The sequence below is a fragment of the Rhinolophus ferrumequinum genome, chromosome 10 (assembly GCF_004115265.2).
Source record: "Rhinolophus ferrumequinum isolate MPI-CBG mRhiFer1 chromosome 10, mRhiFer1_v1.p, whole genome shotgun sequence".
NCBI classification, from domain to species: domain Eukaryota; kingdom Metazoa; phylum Chordata; class Mammalia; order Chiroptera; family Rhinolophidae; genus Rhinolophus; species Rhinolophus ferrumequinum.
Window position 1 is genome coordinate 73,397,999 of NC_046293.1, and position 18,248 is coordinate 73,416,246.

At 38.8% G+C, this 18,248-nt stretch overlaps 1 protein-coding gene across 1 annotated transcript in view; it reads right to left on the reverse strand.

Annotated features, from left to right (window-relative positions):
* Nucleotides 1–17,863, reverse strand: part of PAWR (pro-apoptotic WT1 regulator) — a 99,499-nt gene extending 81,636 nt beyond the window's left edge. Inside the window, exons 1-2 of the mRNA XM_033118158.1 lie at nucleotides 17,736–17,863; nucleotides 16,596–17,243 (exon numbers count right to left, since the gene is read on the reverse strand). Of these exons, the coding sequence (XP_032974049.1) occupies nucleotides 16,596–17,120 (525 nt within the window). The 5' untranslated portion in view covers nucleotides 17,121–17,243; nucleotides 17,736–17,863. The remainder of the gene's footprint in view (nucleotides 1–16,595; nucleotides 17,244–17,735) is intronic.
* Nucleotides 17,864–18,248: the final 385 nt, after the last annotated feature.

An 18,248-nucleotide genomic window follows, 5' to 3' on the forward strand; every position in this document is an offset into this window, starting at 1 on the left:
GAATCAGGGTAGTTAGTCCTGGGAAAGAGGGAAGAGGAAATGCTACACTCACTAGAGTTAAGGCTGATGGTGAAATACAGCTTAAGTTTTGAGGTAAAAGTAGTCTGGGAAAACCAAGTTAATACTTTTTTATAATGGACTAGATCTGTAAAAACTTTTCCAGCTCAAAGAATCCCATTATATAATTTTCTAATACCAATCAAATACCTCTCAAATCCACCCATTTCTTTCCTTTCCTACCGCCACTGCCTGAGCAATCAGTAGTAATATACTCTTTTTTTTTTTTTTTTTTTTTTTTTTTTTTTTAAGATTTTATTGGGTAAGGGGAACAGGACTCTACTGGGAAACAGTGTGTACTTCCAGGACTTTTATTTTCCACGTCAAGTTGCTGTCCTTTCAATCCTAGTTGTGGAGGGTGCTGTTCAGCTTCAAGTTGTTGTCCTTTCAGTCTTAGTTGTGGAGGGCGCAGCTCAGCTCCAGGTCCAGTTGCCGTTGCTAGCTGCAGGGGGCGCAGCCCACCATCCCTTGCGGGAGTTGAACCGGCAACCTTGTGGTTGAGAGCCCACTGGCCCATGTGGGAATCGAACCGGCAGCCTTCGGAGTTAGGAGCATGGAGCTCTAACCACCTGAGCCACCGGGCTGGCCCCAGTAGTAATATACTCTTAAATGAATACTATTCTCATCTCTAGTCACTGTCTGCTCCCTAGCCCATTTTCCATTTTATTATTTGAATGGATCTTCCCAAGCCACTGTTTTCCATATTTTGGATAGAAGGCTGTGGATACGGACGTAAAAGTAGATATATATGCAGGAGTATGTATTTGTAACACTGTAACATTTGTTTAGAAAATTGGATTTGTTCCAATGCAACAGATAACGTTAGGGAGCATGCTGAGCACAAGACAAATTTCACATTTGCTCATGCACAACTGCAAGAAACACGAGGTAAGCACAGAAAACGCAACCCAGCCACACAGAAATACACAAAATGCACACACTTCAAACATCTGCCAGGTAGCTCGGTTCACTGCATGTGTATGAGCCACCCCCATCCACACCTGGTGTTGCAGTTTCAGTCCAATTTCAGATAACTCTTCCTCCAACCACTTCATAAGTTGCAATGCTTTTGACACCCACTTCTGTAAGCAAACTTTGGGTCTTTTTCAAGGTAAAGAGTCATATTTATTACAGTACTTATGTATTTCTTCACAATTTAACATGTGTAAAATTGTGCTAGTCTTTATTAGGCTTCTAGCTTTTTTAATATAAATTTTATTGGGGAATATTGGGGGACAGTGTGTTTCTCCAGGGCCCATCAGCTCCAAGTCGTTGTCCTTCAATCTAGTTGTAGAGGGTGCAGCTCACTGGCCCATGTGGGAATCGAACCAGCAACCCTGTCATTCAGAGCTCACCCTCTAACCAACCGAGCCACCCAGCCGCCCCTTCTAGCTTTTGACATGTCACTGACAAAATGTTTGAGTGTTATGCCCCTAAATTCCACTTTCCATGAGCCCTGTGGTTACTATAATTTTGCACGCCATGATGAGTTTTAGGAACTTACATGTTGAGTTACAGCTTACACACATTATTATTGCAGCTCTGGTAACCAATTTCCCACTGAAATCAAAGACTATGGAGGACTTTAAAAAACAACTCTCGGCATCCTTCACAATTAACTGAAGGTCCTACTATCTATGAGATATTAATACTCTGAATGACCCAAACACTTTTCTTGAAGAATGTTCAAGATACACAATATATGGGGGGTAGGAGGGGAATAGCTGTTATACTAAGACAACTTATCTGCCAATCAGAAAGCTACATAATAGGGCAGAGATGCAGTAGGATCCTTTCCCAACCAAGTAATGCTTAAATATTTTAATATCAAATAACACAAAAATATCCATCCCTAAAAACAGCAAATATAATGGTAGTTGCCAGGGGCTAGTGTGATGGTTGAATAGGGACTTACTGTTTAATAGGTATAGAGAGTTTCTGTTTTATAAGATGAAAAGAGTTACAGGCTGGGTAGTGCTGACAGTTGCACAACAATCTGAATATATTTAATACCACTCAATGTACACTTAAAAATGGTTAAATTTTATATTATGGGTATTATACAACAACAAAAAAATCCATCCCTACTTTTGAAGTAAGACTAATACCATAAAAATACCCATGATGAATAAATATACAAACATGCATATAATTCCATTTTTTTATGTAGATATACAGAAAAAGGATTAGAAGCATATTAATATGTATAACAGACAATAAGTTTATCTTCTCATATATTTCCATGAGAGAACTACAATGGACACATTACTTTTTTTTAAAAAAAAACACTACTTTTACCAGCACAAAAAAATTAAGATTATAAAAATTTGGTTTGGATCACCTTTTATTTGTATGATAGGATACCAAGGTTTGGATCACCATTTATTTGTATGATAGGATACCAAAATGTCTAGTCAAGAATTTGAAACCTGAGCTCAGGTAGTTGGAGCTCCATTTGAAGAATGGAGAATTCTTCAATTGGAGAATTCTCCATTGGAGAATTTGAAACCCGGTGGCTCAGGTAGTTGGAGCTCCATGCTCCTAACTCCGGAGGCTACCGGTTCGATTCCCACATGGGCCAGTGGGCTCTCAACCACAAGGTTGCCGGAGTCCCGCAAGGGATGGTGGGCTCTGCCCCCTGCAACTAAGATTGAATATGGCACCTTGAGCTGAGCTGCCACTGAGCTGCCAGATGGCTCAGTTGGTTGGAGTGCGTCTTCTCAACCACAAGGTTGCCGGTTCGACTCCCACAAGGGATGGTGGGCAGCGCCCCCTGCAACTAGCAACAGCAACTGGACCTGGAGCTGAGCTGTGCCCTCCACAACTAAGGTTGAAAGGACAACTTGACTTGGAAAAAAAAAAAATCCAGGAAGTACACACTGTTCCCCAATAAAGTCCTGTTCCCCTTCCCCAATAAAATCTTAAAAAAAAAAAAATTTTGAAACCTAAAGTCACTTCAAGAGTTTCACCTAATCTTACTTTTAATTCCTCAAGTACCACCTTCTAAATGATAATTTTGTTCTTCATTACTGAGATTTCCATTCTTTTTAAATACTACAAGTTGCAATGCTTTTCACACCAACTTCTACAAGCAAACTTCAGGTCTTTTTCAAGGTATAGTGTCATATTTAATATAATACGCATTTCTTCACAATTTATCATGTGTAAAATTGTGCTAGTCTTTATTAGATACTTTTGAAAGGTATTTATAAATACAAGAAATTCCAAAAGTAACAAAATCATTCCATACTTTACATAACCCTCAAATTTCTCAAAGAAATAAGATTAATTAGTTCACTCATACGCCCACAAACTTGATATTAAATGGTATCTTTTGGAGTTAATTTTATTACAAAAGACGTTTTCATGCTGTATTTCAAACCATATTTTATTATTTTTATTTGTCTCATCAGTTGATCCCCTAGAATTTACAGGAAAGACTTGTAAACAAATTTTTAGCTGTCACAGAATTGTAACCTACAACATAAATTCCCTCCACTCCATTCACTTCAGCAAAATCCCAACAAAATACTCAGAGCACAACACACACAAGGGACACCCCTGGAGCACCTGGCACAGGTGACAAGGGAAACTGTGCCATGGGTCCCACAGGCCACCTTCAACATAAGGTCACTCTGCCAAGACCAGGAGAGATTGCAGATCTACCTAATACATAGAAGCAAACAAACGGAGTCAGCAAAAATGAGGAGACAAAGAAACACGTCCCAAATGAAAGAATGAGACAAAACTCGGGAAAAAGTAGTATACAAAATGGAGACAAACCATCTACCAGATACAGAGTTGAAAACACTAGTTATAAGGATGCTCAATGAATTTAGGGGAAGGACAGAGGGACTCAGTGAGAACGTCAACATATTAATAGAAAAACATTAAAAAAAAGAGATAGAAAAAGTCAGAAACAAAGAATGCATTAATGACATGAAGAATACATCAGAAGGAATCAACAGCAGATTAGATGAGGCAGAAGATATATTCAGCAATCTGGAAGGCAAGGTAGAAGAAACACCCAAATGGAACAGCAACAAGAATAAAAAAAAAATGAGGATAGCTTATGGGACAATACCAAGGCTATCAACATTCTCATCGTAGAGGTACCAGACGAAGAGAGAGACAGCAAGTGATTAAAAACCTATTTGAAGACATAATGACTGAAAAGGTTCCCTGGCAAAGAAAATAGACATACATACCGTGTTTCCCTGAAAATAACACCCAGCCATCTTATTTTCCTACATACTTATATATGATATTATATAAGACCGGGTCTTAACATTCATTTTTGCTCCAAAAGATGCATTAGAGCTGATTGTCCGGCTAGGTCTTATTTTCAGGGAAACGGTTAAGTCCAGGAAGCACAAACAACCCAAACAAGATGAACACCAACAGGCCCACACGAAGACACATAAGAATTAAAATGCCAAAGGTTAAAGACAAAAACAAAATCTTCAAAGCAGCAAGAGAAAAGCAGTTTGTCACATACAAGAGAGCTCCCATAAGCTGCTGATTTCTCAACAGAAACTTTGCAGGCCAGAAAGAATTGGCAAGAAATATTAAAAGTGATGAAAGGCAAAAAACCTACAACTAAGATTACTCTACCCAGCAAAGTTATCATTTAGAATTGAAGGAGAGAAATAGTTTCCCACACAAGAAAAAAGCTAAAGGAGTTCATCACCACTAAACCAACCAGTATTACAAGGAATGTTAAAGGGACTTCTTTAAGAATAAAACATCAAAAATATGAATAAGAAATAATAGGAAAGTAAAAAATGCTCACTGACAAAGGCAAACAGTAAAAACAGTGAGTCAACCAACTACAAAGCTAGTACAAAGTTTAAAAGACAAAAGTAGGAAGATGATGTGTAATTACAACAATAAATTAAGGGATAAAAACAAACTTACATGCACAAAAGTAAACAATAATGAAAAAACAAACAGAGAGGGTGAGTAAAAATTGTTGTCATCTTAGGCTATGTTCAAACTTAAGCAACCATCAACTTAAAAGAAACTGTTATAAGCACGCTTGTTATATATGAAGAACATGGGAACCACAACCAAAAATCTATAGGAAATATACAAGAAATAAAGAAAGTTATCTAACTACAACACTACAGAAAATCAACAACATAAAAGAGAATACAGCAAGAGAATAAGGAACAGAACTACAAAAACAACCAGAAAACAATTAATGAAACAGCAATAACTACCTTGTTTCCCCAAAAATAAGACCTAGCTGGGCAATCAGTTCTAATGCAACTTTTGGAGCAAAAAGTAATATAAGACCCGTTATTTTATTATAATATAAGACTGGGTCTTATATTAATTTTTGCTCCAAAAGATTCATTAGAGCTGATTGTCGGCTAGGTCTTATTTTCAGGGAAACACGGTACATATCTGTCGATAATTACTTTAAGTGTAAATGGACTAAACACTCCAATCAAAGACAGTGTGGCTGAAAGGATTTAAAAATAAAAGACCTATACATATGCTGCCTACAAGAGACCCACTTCAGAAAGACACCCACTGGCTGACTGAAAACAGAGCAATTGGAAAAAGATATTTAATGCAAATGGAAATGAAACCAGCTGGAGGAGCAATACTTATATCAAACAAAACAGACTTTAAAACAAAGACTATAACGAGAGACAAAGAGGAATATCTCATAATGATACAGAGATTAATCCAGTAAGTGTCTATAACTCTTGTCTTAACACCCCATTGACATCAATGGATAGATCATCCAGACAAAAATCAACAAGGAAACAGTGACCTTAAATGACACATTAAACCTGATGAACTTAATTGACATTTATATGACATCTCACCCAAAAGCAGAATATATATTCTTTTCCAGCACACATGGAAAATTTTCCAGGATAGACCACATAGGCCACAAAACAAGTCTCAATAAATTTAAGAAGACTGAAATCATATAAAGCATCTTCTCCAATCACAATCGTATGAAACTAATAATCAATTACAAGACAAAACCTGAAAAATACACAAACACGTGGAGGCTAAATAACATTCTACTAAACAATAAATTGGTTAACAACAAGATCAAGGAAGAAAGCAAAAGATACCTAGAGACAAATGAAAATGAAAACACAGTGACCCTAAATCTACTGGACACAGCCAAAGTAGTTCTAAGAGGAAAATTTATTGCCATACGGGCCCACCTCAAAAAAACAAGGAAAATCTCAAATAATCAATCTAACCTTACAATTAAAGGAACTAGAAAAAGCAGAACAAACAAAGCCCAAAGTGAGTAGAAGGAAGGAAATAACAAAATTACAGTGGAAATAAATGAAATAGTCTAAAAAAAATACAAATGACCAATGAAACCATGAGCTGGTTCTTTGAAAAGATACACAACACTGGTAAACCTTTAGCCAAACTCATCAAGAAAAAAGAGGGCTCATTTAGATAAAATCAGAAGAGAAAGAAGAGAAGAGACAATTTACACCACAGAAATACAAATGATTGTAAGAAAATACTATAAACAATTATATGCCAACAAATTGGACAACTAGAAGAACTGGATAAATTCCTAGAAACATAAAAGCTTCCAAGACTAAATCAGGAAGAAACAGAAAATCTGAACAGATCAATAACTACTAACAAAATCCAATCAGCAATCAAAAAACTCCCAACAAACAAGAAAATTTAATCAAAGAGTCAAAGAAGAATTAATACCAAAACTACTCCAAAAAGTTGAAGTGCTCCCAAACTTATTTTATGAGGCCAGCATTATGACACCAAAACCAGACAAAAACAGTGGGGTGTGGGGAGAATTACAAGTCAACATCTCTGCTGAACATAGATGCAAAAATCCTCAAAAAAATATTAGCAAACCAAATCCAGCAATACATTAAAAAGATTATGTACTATGATCAAGTGGGATTTATTCCTGGGATGCAAGCTTGGTTTCAATATCCACAAATCAATTAACGTAACTCACCACTTAAACAAAATGAAGGATATAAATCATTTGTTCATATCAATAAATGCAGAAAAAGCATCTGACAAAATCCAACATTCATTTATGATAAAAACTTGCAACAAAGTGGGGTTAGAGGGAACACACCTCAACATGACAAAAGGCCATGCCATCCCAGAATTACCTGGGTGAACTTCTGAAACTATGCTGTTTTTTTTCTCATACCAATATTTAACCATAATTAAATCAGATTTCATAATATTTAAGACAAAAGATAAAATAAAGGCCATAAATGACAAACTCACAGCTAACATCACACTTAATGGTGAAAAGCTAAAAGCTTTTTCTTCAAGATCAGGAAAAAGACAAGAATGTCCACTTTCACCACTTTTATTCAACATAGTATTGGAAGTCCTGGCTATAGCTATCAGACAAGAAAAATAAACAAAAGGCATTCAAGTTGGAAAGTAAAAAGTAAAACTGCCATTAGTTACAGATGACATACTATTTAGACAGAATCCTATATATTCCACAAAAAAACTATTAGAATGAATTCAGTAAAGTAGCAGTATACAAAATTAATATTCAGAAATCAGTTGCATTTTTATACACTGATAACAAACTCTCAGAAAAAAAAAATTAAGAAAACAGTATCATTTACAATTGCATCAAAAATAAAATACCAAGGAACAAATTTAACCAACGAGGTAAAAAAACTTGTACTCAGGAAACTATGACATTGAAGAAATTCAAGATACAAATAAATGGAAATATACCATGCTCACAGATAAAAAGACTTAACATTGTTAAAACGTCCATACTACTCAAAGCAATCTACAGATTCAATGCAATTTCTATCAAAATACGAACGGTATTTTTCACAGAATTAGAACAAATAATCCTAAAATGTATATGGACCATAAAAGACTCCGAATAACCTAACCAATCTTGAGAAAGAAGAACAAAGTTGGCAGTATCACACTACCTGATATCAAACTATACCGCAAGGCTATAGTAACTAAAACAGCATGATACTGGCATAAAAAGAAACACACAGATTAATGGAATAGAATAGAGCCCTGAAATAAACCCATGCCTAAATGGTCAATTAATCTATGACAAAGGATGCATGATATACAGTGTGGTAAAGACAGTCTATTAAATAAATGGTACTCGAAAAACTGGACAGATACATTTAAAAAAAATGAAACTAGACCACTTTCTTACAGCATATATAACAATAAATACATTATTAAAATACATTAAAGACTTAAATGTAAGACCTGAAACCATAAAACTCCTAGAAGAAAACAGTAAACTCTCTAACATCGCTCTCAGCAATAGTTTTTTGGATATGTCTCCTGGGCATGAGAAACGAAATTTTTTTAAAAATGGGACTACATCAAACTACAAAGTTTTTGCGCAGCAAAGGAAACCATCAACAAAAGGAAAAGACAACTTATTGAATGGGAGAAGATATTCGCCAATGACACACTTGATGGGGTTAATTTCCAAAATATATAAAGAACTCATCAAACAGCACACACAAAAAAAGAAAAAAAACACCAATCTGATTTAAAAATGAGCAGAGGAAAAAAAAACAAGCAGAGGACTTGAACAGACATTTCTCCAAAGATATACAGATGACCACTAGACATGAAAAGACGCTCAACAACACTAACCATAAGGGAAATGCAATTCAAAACCAAAATGAGGTAGCACCTCACACCTTTCAGAATGGCTGTCATCAATAAAGCAACAAACAAGTGTTGGCGAGGATGTGGCGAAAAGGGAACCCTCATGCACTTCTGGTGAGATTGTAAATTGGTGCAGCCACTATGGAAAACAGTATGAAGGTTCCTCAAAAAATTAAAAGTACAATTACTATGTGACCCAGCAACTGCACTTCTGGGTATTTATCTGAAAAAAACCAAATCACTAATTCAAAAAGATATATGCACCCCTATGTTCACTGCAGTGTTATTGACAATAGCCAAGATCCGGAAGCAACCTCAGTGCCCATTAGTATACAAATGGATAAAGATGTATAAAGTGGATAAAGACATATATACAATGAAATATCACTCAGCCATGAAAAAGAATGAAATCTTGCCATTTGTGAAAACATGAATAGACCTACAGTGCATTATGGTAAGTGAACTAAGTCAGTGAAGACAAATACCGTATGATTTCACTTATATATGGAATCTAAAAAGACAAAATAAATGAACAAATAAAACAGAAACAAACTCACAGATATAGCGAACATTTTGATGGTTGCCAGATGGGAAGGGGTTTGGGGAGAAGGGTGAAAAGGGGAAGGGATTATGATGTACAAATTGCCGGTTATAAAAATAGTTATGGGGATGTAAAGTACTGCATAGGGAATATAGTCAATAATATTTTAATAACTATGTACAATGTCAGATGAGTACTAGACTTATCGGGGTGATCACTTCATAAGTTATATAAATGTCTAATCACTGTTGTTCACCTGAAACTAATATAATATTGCATGTCAACTGTAACTGAAAAATCAGAAAATTGTTTTTAAAAAAACCTACATATGACCCATAAATATTCGATAAAGAAATTGCTAAAGATTATCACAGAATAATTATTAGCCAATTCACATGGTAAGTTTTGAACTTACTGGAACTGTTTCTACCTTTGAAGTATATAATTTTGCTTCTGGATATTAAACATTCTTACAATTTCATTAAGACATAGTGCCTAGTATATTTTTAACTAACCTAAGGAGAATGCAATCAGGGCTGAGGCTCTATTCTATGCTAGTATGGCTATAAACACAAATGCCTAGGATTCAAACTGCAAGTTGCCTCAGCAATAAACAAATGTTAAGAATCAATTGGCTACTCAAAGCCAATGTGAGAGTAGCAAACAACAGGAAAAAATTCTCGCACTTAAGAATATTGTGGTAAGATGGATAAAACCTATTTTATAAGTTTGAACTGCTAATTAGTAAATACATTTATAAATATAATTATATCCTTTCACTTAAAGATACCTAAAAATGAAAAATGAGTGAAAATAAAGTTTAAATTACACATTGTAAGGGACTTTTTTTCAGTAGTCTAGGCTTCTAACAAATTCTGGACAAGAAGAAAGGCAGACAACATTTTGCACTAAATGTAAGACATTACATAAATGTTTATAAGGTACTTTGAATTTCCAAGTAGCTCAAGTTTTCTGTTACAGTATCTATAAAGTGTTTTTTTTTAATTTATTGGGGTGACAATTGTTAGTAAAATTACACAGATTCAGGTATACAATTCTGTATTACATCATCTATAAATCCCATTGTGTGTTCACCACCCGGAGTCAGTTCTCCTTCCATCACCATATATTGGACATAAAGTTTTTAATTATTAGGTTGGTGCAAAAGTAATTGCGATTTAAGAGGTTAAAAATAATTGTAAAAACTGCAATTACTTTTGTACCAACCTAACAGAATGAAAAAGATGAGAATGCTTAATATCCCAATAAGAAATTTCCATTAAACATCAACAGCCAGCGATCAATGCAACCTATACAATAACTATAATTTATCATTTGGTAATTTTTAGAACACTTCACAAGCTTGATTCATGGAACAATTTTATTTGATTCATGTAACAATTCTGTTAGATAATCAGTATCAATTTCCTCTGAGATATCAGTAAACACGTACAGGACATTTAAGTCAGTTCTTCCCCAAATTTATTGCGTACAAGAAACACTCAAGAACAGTTAAAATGCAATTTCAGGTAACCCACTCCGCATCCCCAGGCTGAGATGAATCCAAGAAATCAACATTTGAGGTAAACAACCAGTATTTAAATTTAAATAAATACTGGTACAGGAGTCATCCCACCCACCCCCAGCCACAGCTTTTAAGACACTGAATTAAGTAACATACTAAGACTGTAAGTGATCTAAAACTCGATTTGTACTCTGAATCAAAGACCCCAAATGTTTAGATGGTAGAGCTTTGCAGATCTCCATAAAAGATATGTAAAATTTTAAGTAAATTGAAAATATTCAATTCAATTAAATACCTAATACTAAACTCTAATACAAATGGTAGTAGGTGACCAAGTTTTAAGAAACTTAAAACTAAGGAGATTCTACCATAATTTCATTTTACCTGTGAAATGCAGAAAACTCTGATTCAATTATTTTAACAGCTTCTCATGGTAGGAAAACTGTTGCACTTTACTGAGTGGGGAGCTAAAACTTAGTACCTCAGGTTCTAGGAACATAATGAAAAATTAAGAGGAAAATATAAAAGCACTTAGAGCACAACTTTGTGAATATATGAAAAACCACTGAACCCTTTAAAAGGGTGAATTTTATGGTATGTGAATTAAATCTTACTTTTTAAAAAGAGAAAAAAAACCCTTAGAAAATTTCACTCTAATACTTACCAATAATTTTAAACTTCTAAGATATTATATCGGCATTACTATTAAATAGCATAATTATTTTCTGGCCTACATCACAGATGCTAAAAACCAATGTAGAAATAATAAAGAGCATAAATAAGGCCACTAACTTAATAATGATTTTAAATCAGAATTTTAATGCCACGTTTGTATGTTTATTTGCTCTTACATTTGTTCAGTAAAATCCCACTTCATCTGGTTTTAATAAAAAGGCTATTTTCAAACTCTATAGCAATAACTAGCAACTTATATTTTACTGCTAAAATAATCTTTTCAGTTCTTAAATTAGGCATACAGTATGAATACACTGAAAAATATTAAGATGGTTATTAAGCATTAGGCTTTGAAAACAGACTATCTCTCTACCCTGCTTCCTACCACATATATTTACGACCTCAGTCAAGTAAGTAACTTACCCTTTCTGCCCCATTTTCCCATAGGATTGTAGTGAGAATTAAATGTACCGATATATGTAAAGGACTCAGAACAGTGCCTAGCACTTAAACACACCATAAATGTCATCTACTTTAATTATACAATTATTATTTTTATGAAAAAAAAGCATCTCGGCTTAGACAACTCATTACAAATCATAGTATTGGAAATTACCAACGAGCTCAAACATTTAGGAAAGTTTGGCTTAATATCTTATTAAGCAGTCTCAGTATTTATGCTATATCTACCCTATTCACAAGTCCAATTTTCTCCAACTCTGAGTCACTGTTAGTTCTTCTCCTGACTCATCACATAGAAAGGTAGACAGTCTGGAATATAATGGGCATACCAAAAGGCATTTCTTAATCTACCTGGATTTATAAGGTTTAAGTGGAACATGCGCTATGTAATGTTCAATAAATATGCTGAATAATTATGACTTAAATGGCATTCACTTAAAAATGCTTTCTATGTATTAAATGCTCCTTCAAACTATGGAGTAGGTGTTAAAATCCCATCATACCCAAAAGAAAAACCAAAAAAACAACATATCACGTAAGTAAAATCCAAGATCCACATTTTCTGACTGCTAGCCAAAAATAGATTTATAGTTAACTGATGGCCTGATATTCAAAAGTTTACCAAGCATATATACTACAGATTAGAGGGTCAGAAGCAATCTATGAGCCTACAAAATTGACCTTAATTCCTCTTCAATTCCATACTTTCACTGTTTTCCCCATTCAGGTGGTTCAATGATTTAAGATAAGATAACCTTTAATAAAAAGTTATAGAAAAAAATCCAGGGAAATAAGTCAAATAATACAAGGTGTATTAATTCTTTAAAACTCTCCTTTTCCTAGATGCACACATACACAAAAAACACAGAAACTTTTAAAATATTGCTCTACCTCTTCCTCACTTTCTATGTGAACTTGAGTCACGTTAAACTCCATAAGCTCCATTTTCTCCTCTAGGAATGGGGATAAAGAGCCTAATTATAACTGCCACATGGGACTGCTGTGACCATTAATTAAGACATCACATAAAGTGCTCTAGCCAACCCCACCATAAAACCAGCGAGTTTCATTCAATGTTAACTTTTCTATTTCAATCAATACCTCAGTGTCACTCTATGGTAACCGTCTGTTAACCTATTCATGCAAACCTACTCAATCGCATAATTTCACAAGCACTCTGACTACAGGGATGTATAACTATCTAGGTGTATAACTTCTTCAACTATCCCGGTCCTTGCATTAGGTACCCGGCTCAGGAAACAGGCTGTACTTAACACTGTACTTACCACAACTGCCTGTATTACTTCAGGGCCTTGTGGGCCAGGCCTCTGTCCTATTCATATCTATATCCCAAGACTGCAGCCCAATAGTTCTTAAACCTGACTCACATTAGAATCACAAGGGGAGCTTAAAAAAATATTATGCCTGGGATCCATCCCAGGCCCAATAAATCATAAGGGGGTCAGGAAGAAAGAGTATAAGTAATCTGTATGGGGGAGTATTTTTTTAAGATCCTCACATGATATTAATGTGTTGCCAAGTTAAGAACCACTGCACTCTGCCATTTAAAATACTATACAAGCAGGTATGCAAACATGTATGTGTAAATTATATAGGTATAAATACAAGTCTTAGCTCAAGACCCTCATCCTCAATAGCCTCTGTCAGTCTAATCATCTCTTCCTTTAAACACACAATATCTCTAACAAACAATTCGTTACATGCTGCAGTAAGATGGCTTGCAGGCTGCTAACTCCGTTCTTAAGTTTTTTCACGTAATTATGTCTTAGCTTTCTTCCTAGATTAGTCTTGCTCCCTGTTCTTCTTGTTTTCTCCACGGTATTTACGATAGTAGCTTTAACACAAACATGTAATAAACATTTGACTAATCTAATAAATGTATACAAAAATTACTGGAAGGCAGTATGTCACTTCCAAATTATCCAATTTGGGCTATTACCTCCCCCCCATAGAAAAAATGATTTAGAAAACAACTTCAAAAAACACTCTAACAGTAAATGAAAACTAAAGTTTTTCTCAATAACGAGCATCTGTATATTTGTACTTTTTATTACAGTCATAACATGAAGTATCCACCCAGTATTCTACCCTCATCCACCACTTTCAGTTTTTGACCTGCTTCCTTCCTAAAACTATCTTCTAGATGTTTTGGTATCTTTAGCTGCTGTCAGGTACTTTTACAACAATTTTATAATACTCTGTGATTAGTAAAATAAATTAATGCAATGTGTTACACACGTTTAATACTTCTTGAAGGAACTTACTGTTTATCAACCACTAAAATAAGCTTTTTGCATACAAAATGTTTGCTAATCTAATATAAACTTGGTTGGGAATATGGTCTGAAAATAAGAGTGTCAGTCAACATTATATATAATACAAGTCTATTTCTGAATAATGACAGATTGGTGCTTTTTCTGCTTTTATAATAATTTCATACATGAAAATTTTGTAAAATATTATGACTTTTAAACAGGAGTGCTAAGTAATATTACATGAGAAACTCCACAACAACTGGCATCCTCAATGTTGAAACTACTAATAGAAATGAATGACACACAATTCTAAAAAAGCAACAACCTAAAGATATAAAAATGCTTCATAGCGAATGGTTTGAAGCTTTGAGTCGTATGTTTTACCACTACTACAATAATTTGGGAGAGTTGTTTTCAAACTGAAAATATGGGGAGGAGGAACTCAAGAAGTATGTCTGCTAATTAGATACTGTGATAAAACATTACCATGTTTTGTTGAGTCCTACAGAATGAAACAGAGCCACAGTTACGACAAAAAAAAAAGCACTCCTCAATTCCCTGTTCCATAAAAAAGGTTCAAATTCCACAGACAAAAAAATGGTACCCTGGGTTGTTTGTTTTTAAGGAAGATTAAATTTAGGAGTTGCCAACACCCAAACGAAAAACATTCCAGAGTATTAGACTCAATTATAGTGGGAAGTCATCTACATTCTCAGCACTATGTTCCCTTACCCAAAGTAGGAATATTAACAAAGGATGTTTTTTAGGATCTCACAAGATACACCATACTTATTTCCCCCAGTAAACATTACCCTTGTTAAAAAAACAAAAACAAAATGGTATTTGAAAAATAACAATTTTAGCACAAGCAGCCAAATAATGAAGTTTAACATCTGCCAAGATATTTCCCAAAATAAGACCACTGTCAGATGGATAATGAAGAAAAGACTGAAAATGACAAATTCTTTTATTTGGACCATCAGCTACTTTAGAAAATAAACTTTAGGAATGTAGATTTTCCAAAGCCTTGTCTTGTTTCCCCTTAATCTTCATATTTTTAACTTAAAAAAAAAAAAAACCCTAGAAATTTGATTACCACTCTTGTGAATTCCTTTTAAAGCAATTTAATGAATAACAGATCTTTTGTGCAAGTAGCAAACCACAGAGGATAGTTTGGCTGGCTGATAAAAACCTCTCTGAAACACTCATATAAAAATATACCCTTCAAAGACAAACTGATTTTCCAGGTATGGGAATCATATTAAGACTTAAAAATTTGGGTATGTTTGATATACACCCTAACTTACTACCAATGCGTTTACTTGAACCACAATTAAAGCTCATAAATTCTTATTATTTACTTGGGGTCAGAGTTGAATAAATTGAAAGCCAGGAGTTAAAAAAAAAAAAAGTAAAATATAAGCCAACGATAAAAAGATGCAACTACTTTAGGTGAAACAAGGTGAGCTACATGAAAGTAACCAAAACTTGTTTAGGGTTGTTTTATTTAGGGTAGACAGCGGTGCAGTTACACACTCAGTAAAATGTTTCACCAGTCACTCTAATAGGAAGATGCTGCTGCCTGCAGAAGTATTTTGAGACTGCTCAAAAATACCAAAACAAAACAAAAATCCAACCCTACCACAAATGTTTTCCAGAATACATAGAGCCAAATACTTAAACATGAGATCGTCTTAGTAAAAAGAATTGTGGGTTGCTACGGCGTTCCTATTGTCCTAAATAGCACTCAGAAGTGTGTGTGTGTGTGTGTGTGTGTGTGTGTGTGTGTGTGTGTGTGTGTGTGTGTGTGTGTGTGTGTGTGTGTTGGGGAGCGCTATTTACAAAGGCTGGTTTATATATGAAATAGTGCACATATTCATTTGGATGTACTCATCTTGGGTTCACTGAAAGACAAAGCTGTCTTAGACAAATGCTAAGGCCACGTTTCCTTTACAGGTGCTATATTAAACACTGGTAAGAGAGAAAAAGAGATAAACAATATAACTTGAGACGGACACGTGAAAAACTAGAGTATATCGTCATCACCATTAATCAATTTTTCTAACTGATCAAGCATAGAAAAACAAACCTAGGTGAGCAAGTGCTGGGGCCAGGGATTGTCTTTCCACCACAGTGGGGGAAAAAAAGGATCCCGGGTCTGAGACGTTAGCCAGGAAGCCTGAAAAGCACGTGTCCTACTTGGGGTTTTGAGAACTTCCCAGGAAGCATTTGTTCAGAGTAAAACTCCATCACCCTCTGCCTGCCTAACTCGGTGCAAGGATAAGCGATTCGAGCTACAACAGGGAAACGCTTGGGCCCTGGAGGCCCGGAGCTCCCGGGAAGAAGGTTCCAGCAGGCGGCAGCCCCCGCCCCCACCCGGGTCCGGCCGCGGCCCCCGCCGGCTCACCTCCGCCGCGGGGATGTTGACCACGCCGGTAGAGCGCCGCTTCTCCCGCAGCTTCCTCTTCTCGATCTGCCCCTTGCCTTTCCTGGCACTGGGGCCCGAGCTCTTGCCCTTCTCCGAGGCGCCGTCCCGCTCCTCCTCGTCGCCCCGGGCCGGCGGGGTCCCCGAGGCGGCGGCGGCGGCGCCGGCGAGGGGCTCGTCCTCAGGCCGCCGCGGGCCGGGGGCCGCCCGGGTCAGCGCCGCGGGTCCCACCGCGCAGTTCACGCCCCCGGGGGCGGCAGGTGCGGCCGCGCCTCCCGGGAGGTTGTTGTTGAGCTCGTTAGCCGCGGCGGCCGCCGAGGTGCCGAGAGCCCCTGGCGGGGGCTTTCCGACCGCGTCGCTGCTGCCCCCTCCCGGGGCGGCCGGGCCCGGGGGGCTCTGCTTGGCGCGCAGCTTCTCGCGCTTCGCCTTCCACTCCTCCAGGAAGTCTGTGGTGCTGCTGCTGCTGCTGCTGCCGCCGCCGCCCGGTCGGTAGCCACCGGTCGCCATATTCCCAGCGGAGCCGGCCGGGCTCTCACCTCAGGCCGCCCACCCGGGCTCCGGCCGCCGCCGCCTCTTCCTGCCCGCGGCCCGGAGGGTGAGAGAACGACCCCCGCGGGAGCGGCCGGCCGTCTGAGGGGAAACACAAAAGGGGGCGGAGAAGCGAAGCGTAAGGTCCTCGCCCGGCCCGAGGGTCTCCCCGCGGCCGCGCCGCTCGGAGCCCCCACCCAGAGCGCGCCCACTCGTGCCCGCCGGCGAGTGGCTGCCGAGTCCCCAACCTGCGAAGTTTGTCCGACGCACCTACACCGCGGACGGGACGATCACCGCCCCTCGAGGGGAGGAGAAAGGGACTGTCCCCACCCCCGGCCCCCGCCCCATCCCCAGCGGGGTCCGCGCCTACGGCGGTCGGGGGACCAGGGCCGGACCCGGCCACCAGTCGGCCCGTCGCATCTCCTGCACCTCGCTCCGCGCACTGCCGGCCCGGGGTCCCCGCCACCGACACCCCCACTCCCCGGCGAGGCGCGGAGCCCCCGCAGCTCGCGGAGGCGGCGGGACGTGTAGACACCAGCTATCCAGCGGACTTGGGGAGGGACGGGTGCGGGGGCGGCCGGGGCAGCCCCTTACCTGGGAGGGGTTTGCGGGACGGGACGCTGGGCTGGGAGCGGGCGCCCAGGTGAGCGGAAGCGGCCGCGCGGAAGGAGCTGCGGCCAACTCGCCGTCCCGAGCTCGCCGCGCACCGGGCTGGGGGGGAGGGAAGGAGGGAGGGAGCGAGGGGCGGGAGGGGAGCCGAGCGGCGCCGAAGCGCGGGCGGAAAGGGCCGAGACGGCGCGGAGGGGCGCGGCGCGCGATGGGTGGGGGGTCGTGCCCGCCGCCGCCCCGCCCCGCCCCCGGCGCTCAGGTGCACGGCGCCGCGGCCAGCCCGCCGGTCGGACCGCGCATTCCTGGGCTCGCGGCCCCGCGGCGTCCGGCCTCTTGGCGCCTCCGACTCCGGGCGGGAACGGCCCCCCACGCCCTTCACCCGGCTCCTCATCTCCGCCTCTCCCTTCTCCCACCACTCTTCCTTTTAAGTACAAGACAGATTCTTCGAGGGAAAGTCTCGAATGCTGCTGGCAGAGGGGGCAAATGCAATCAACTTGG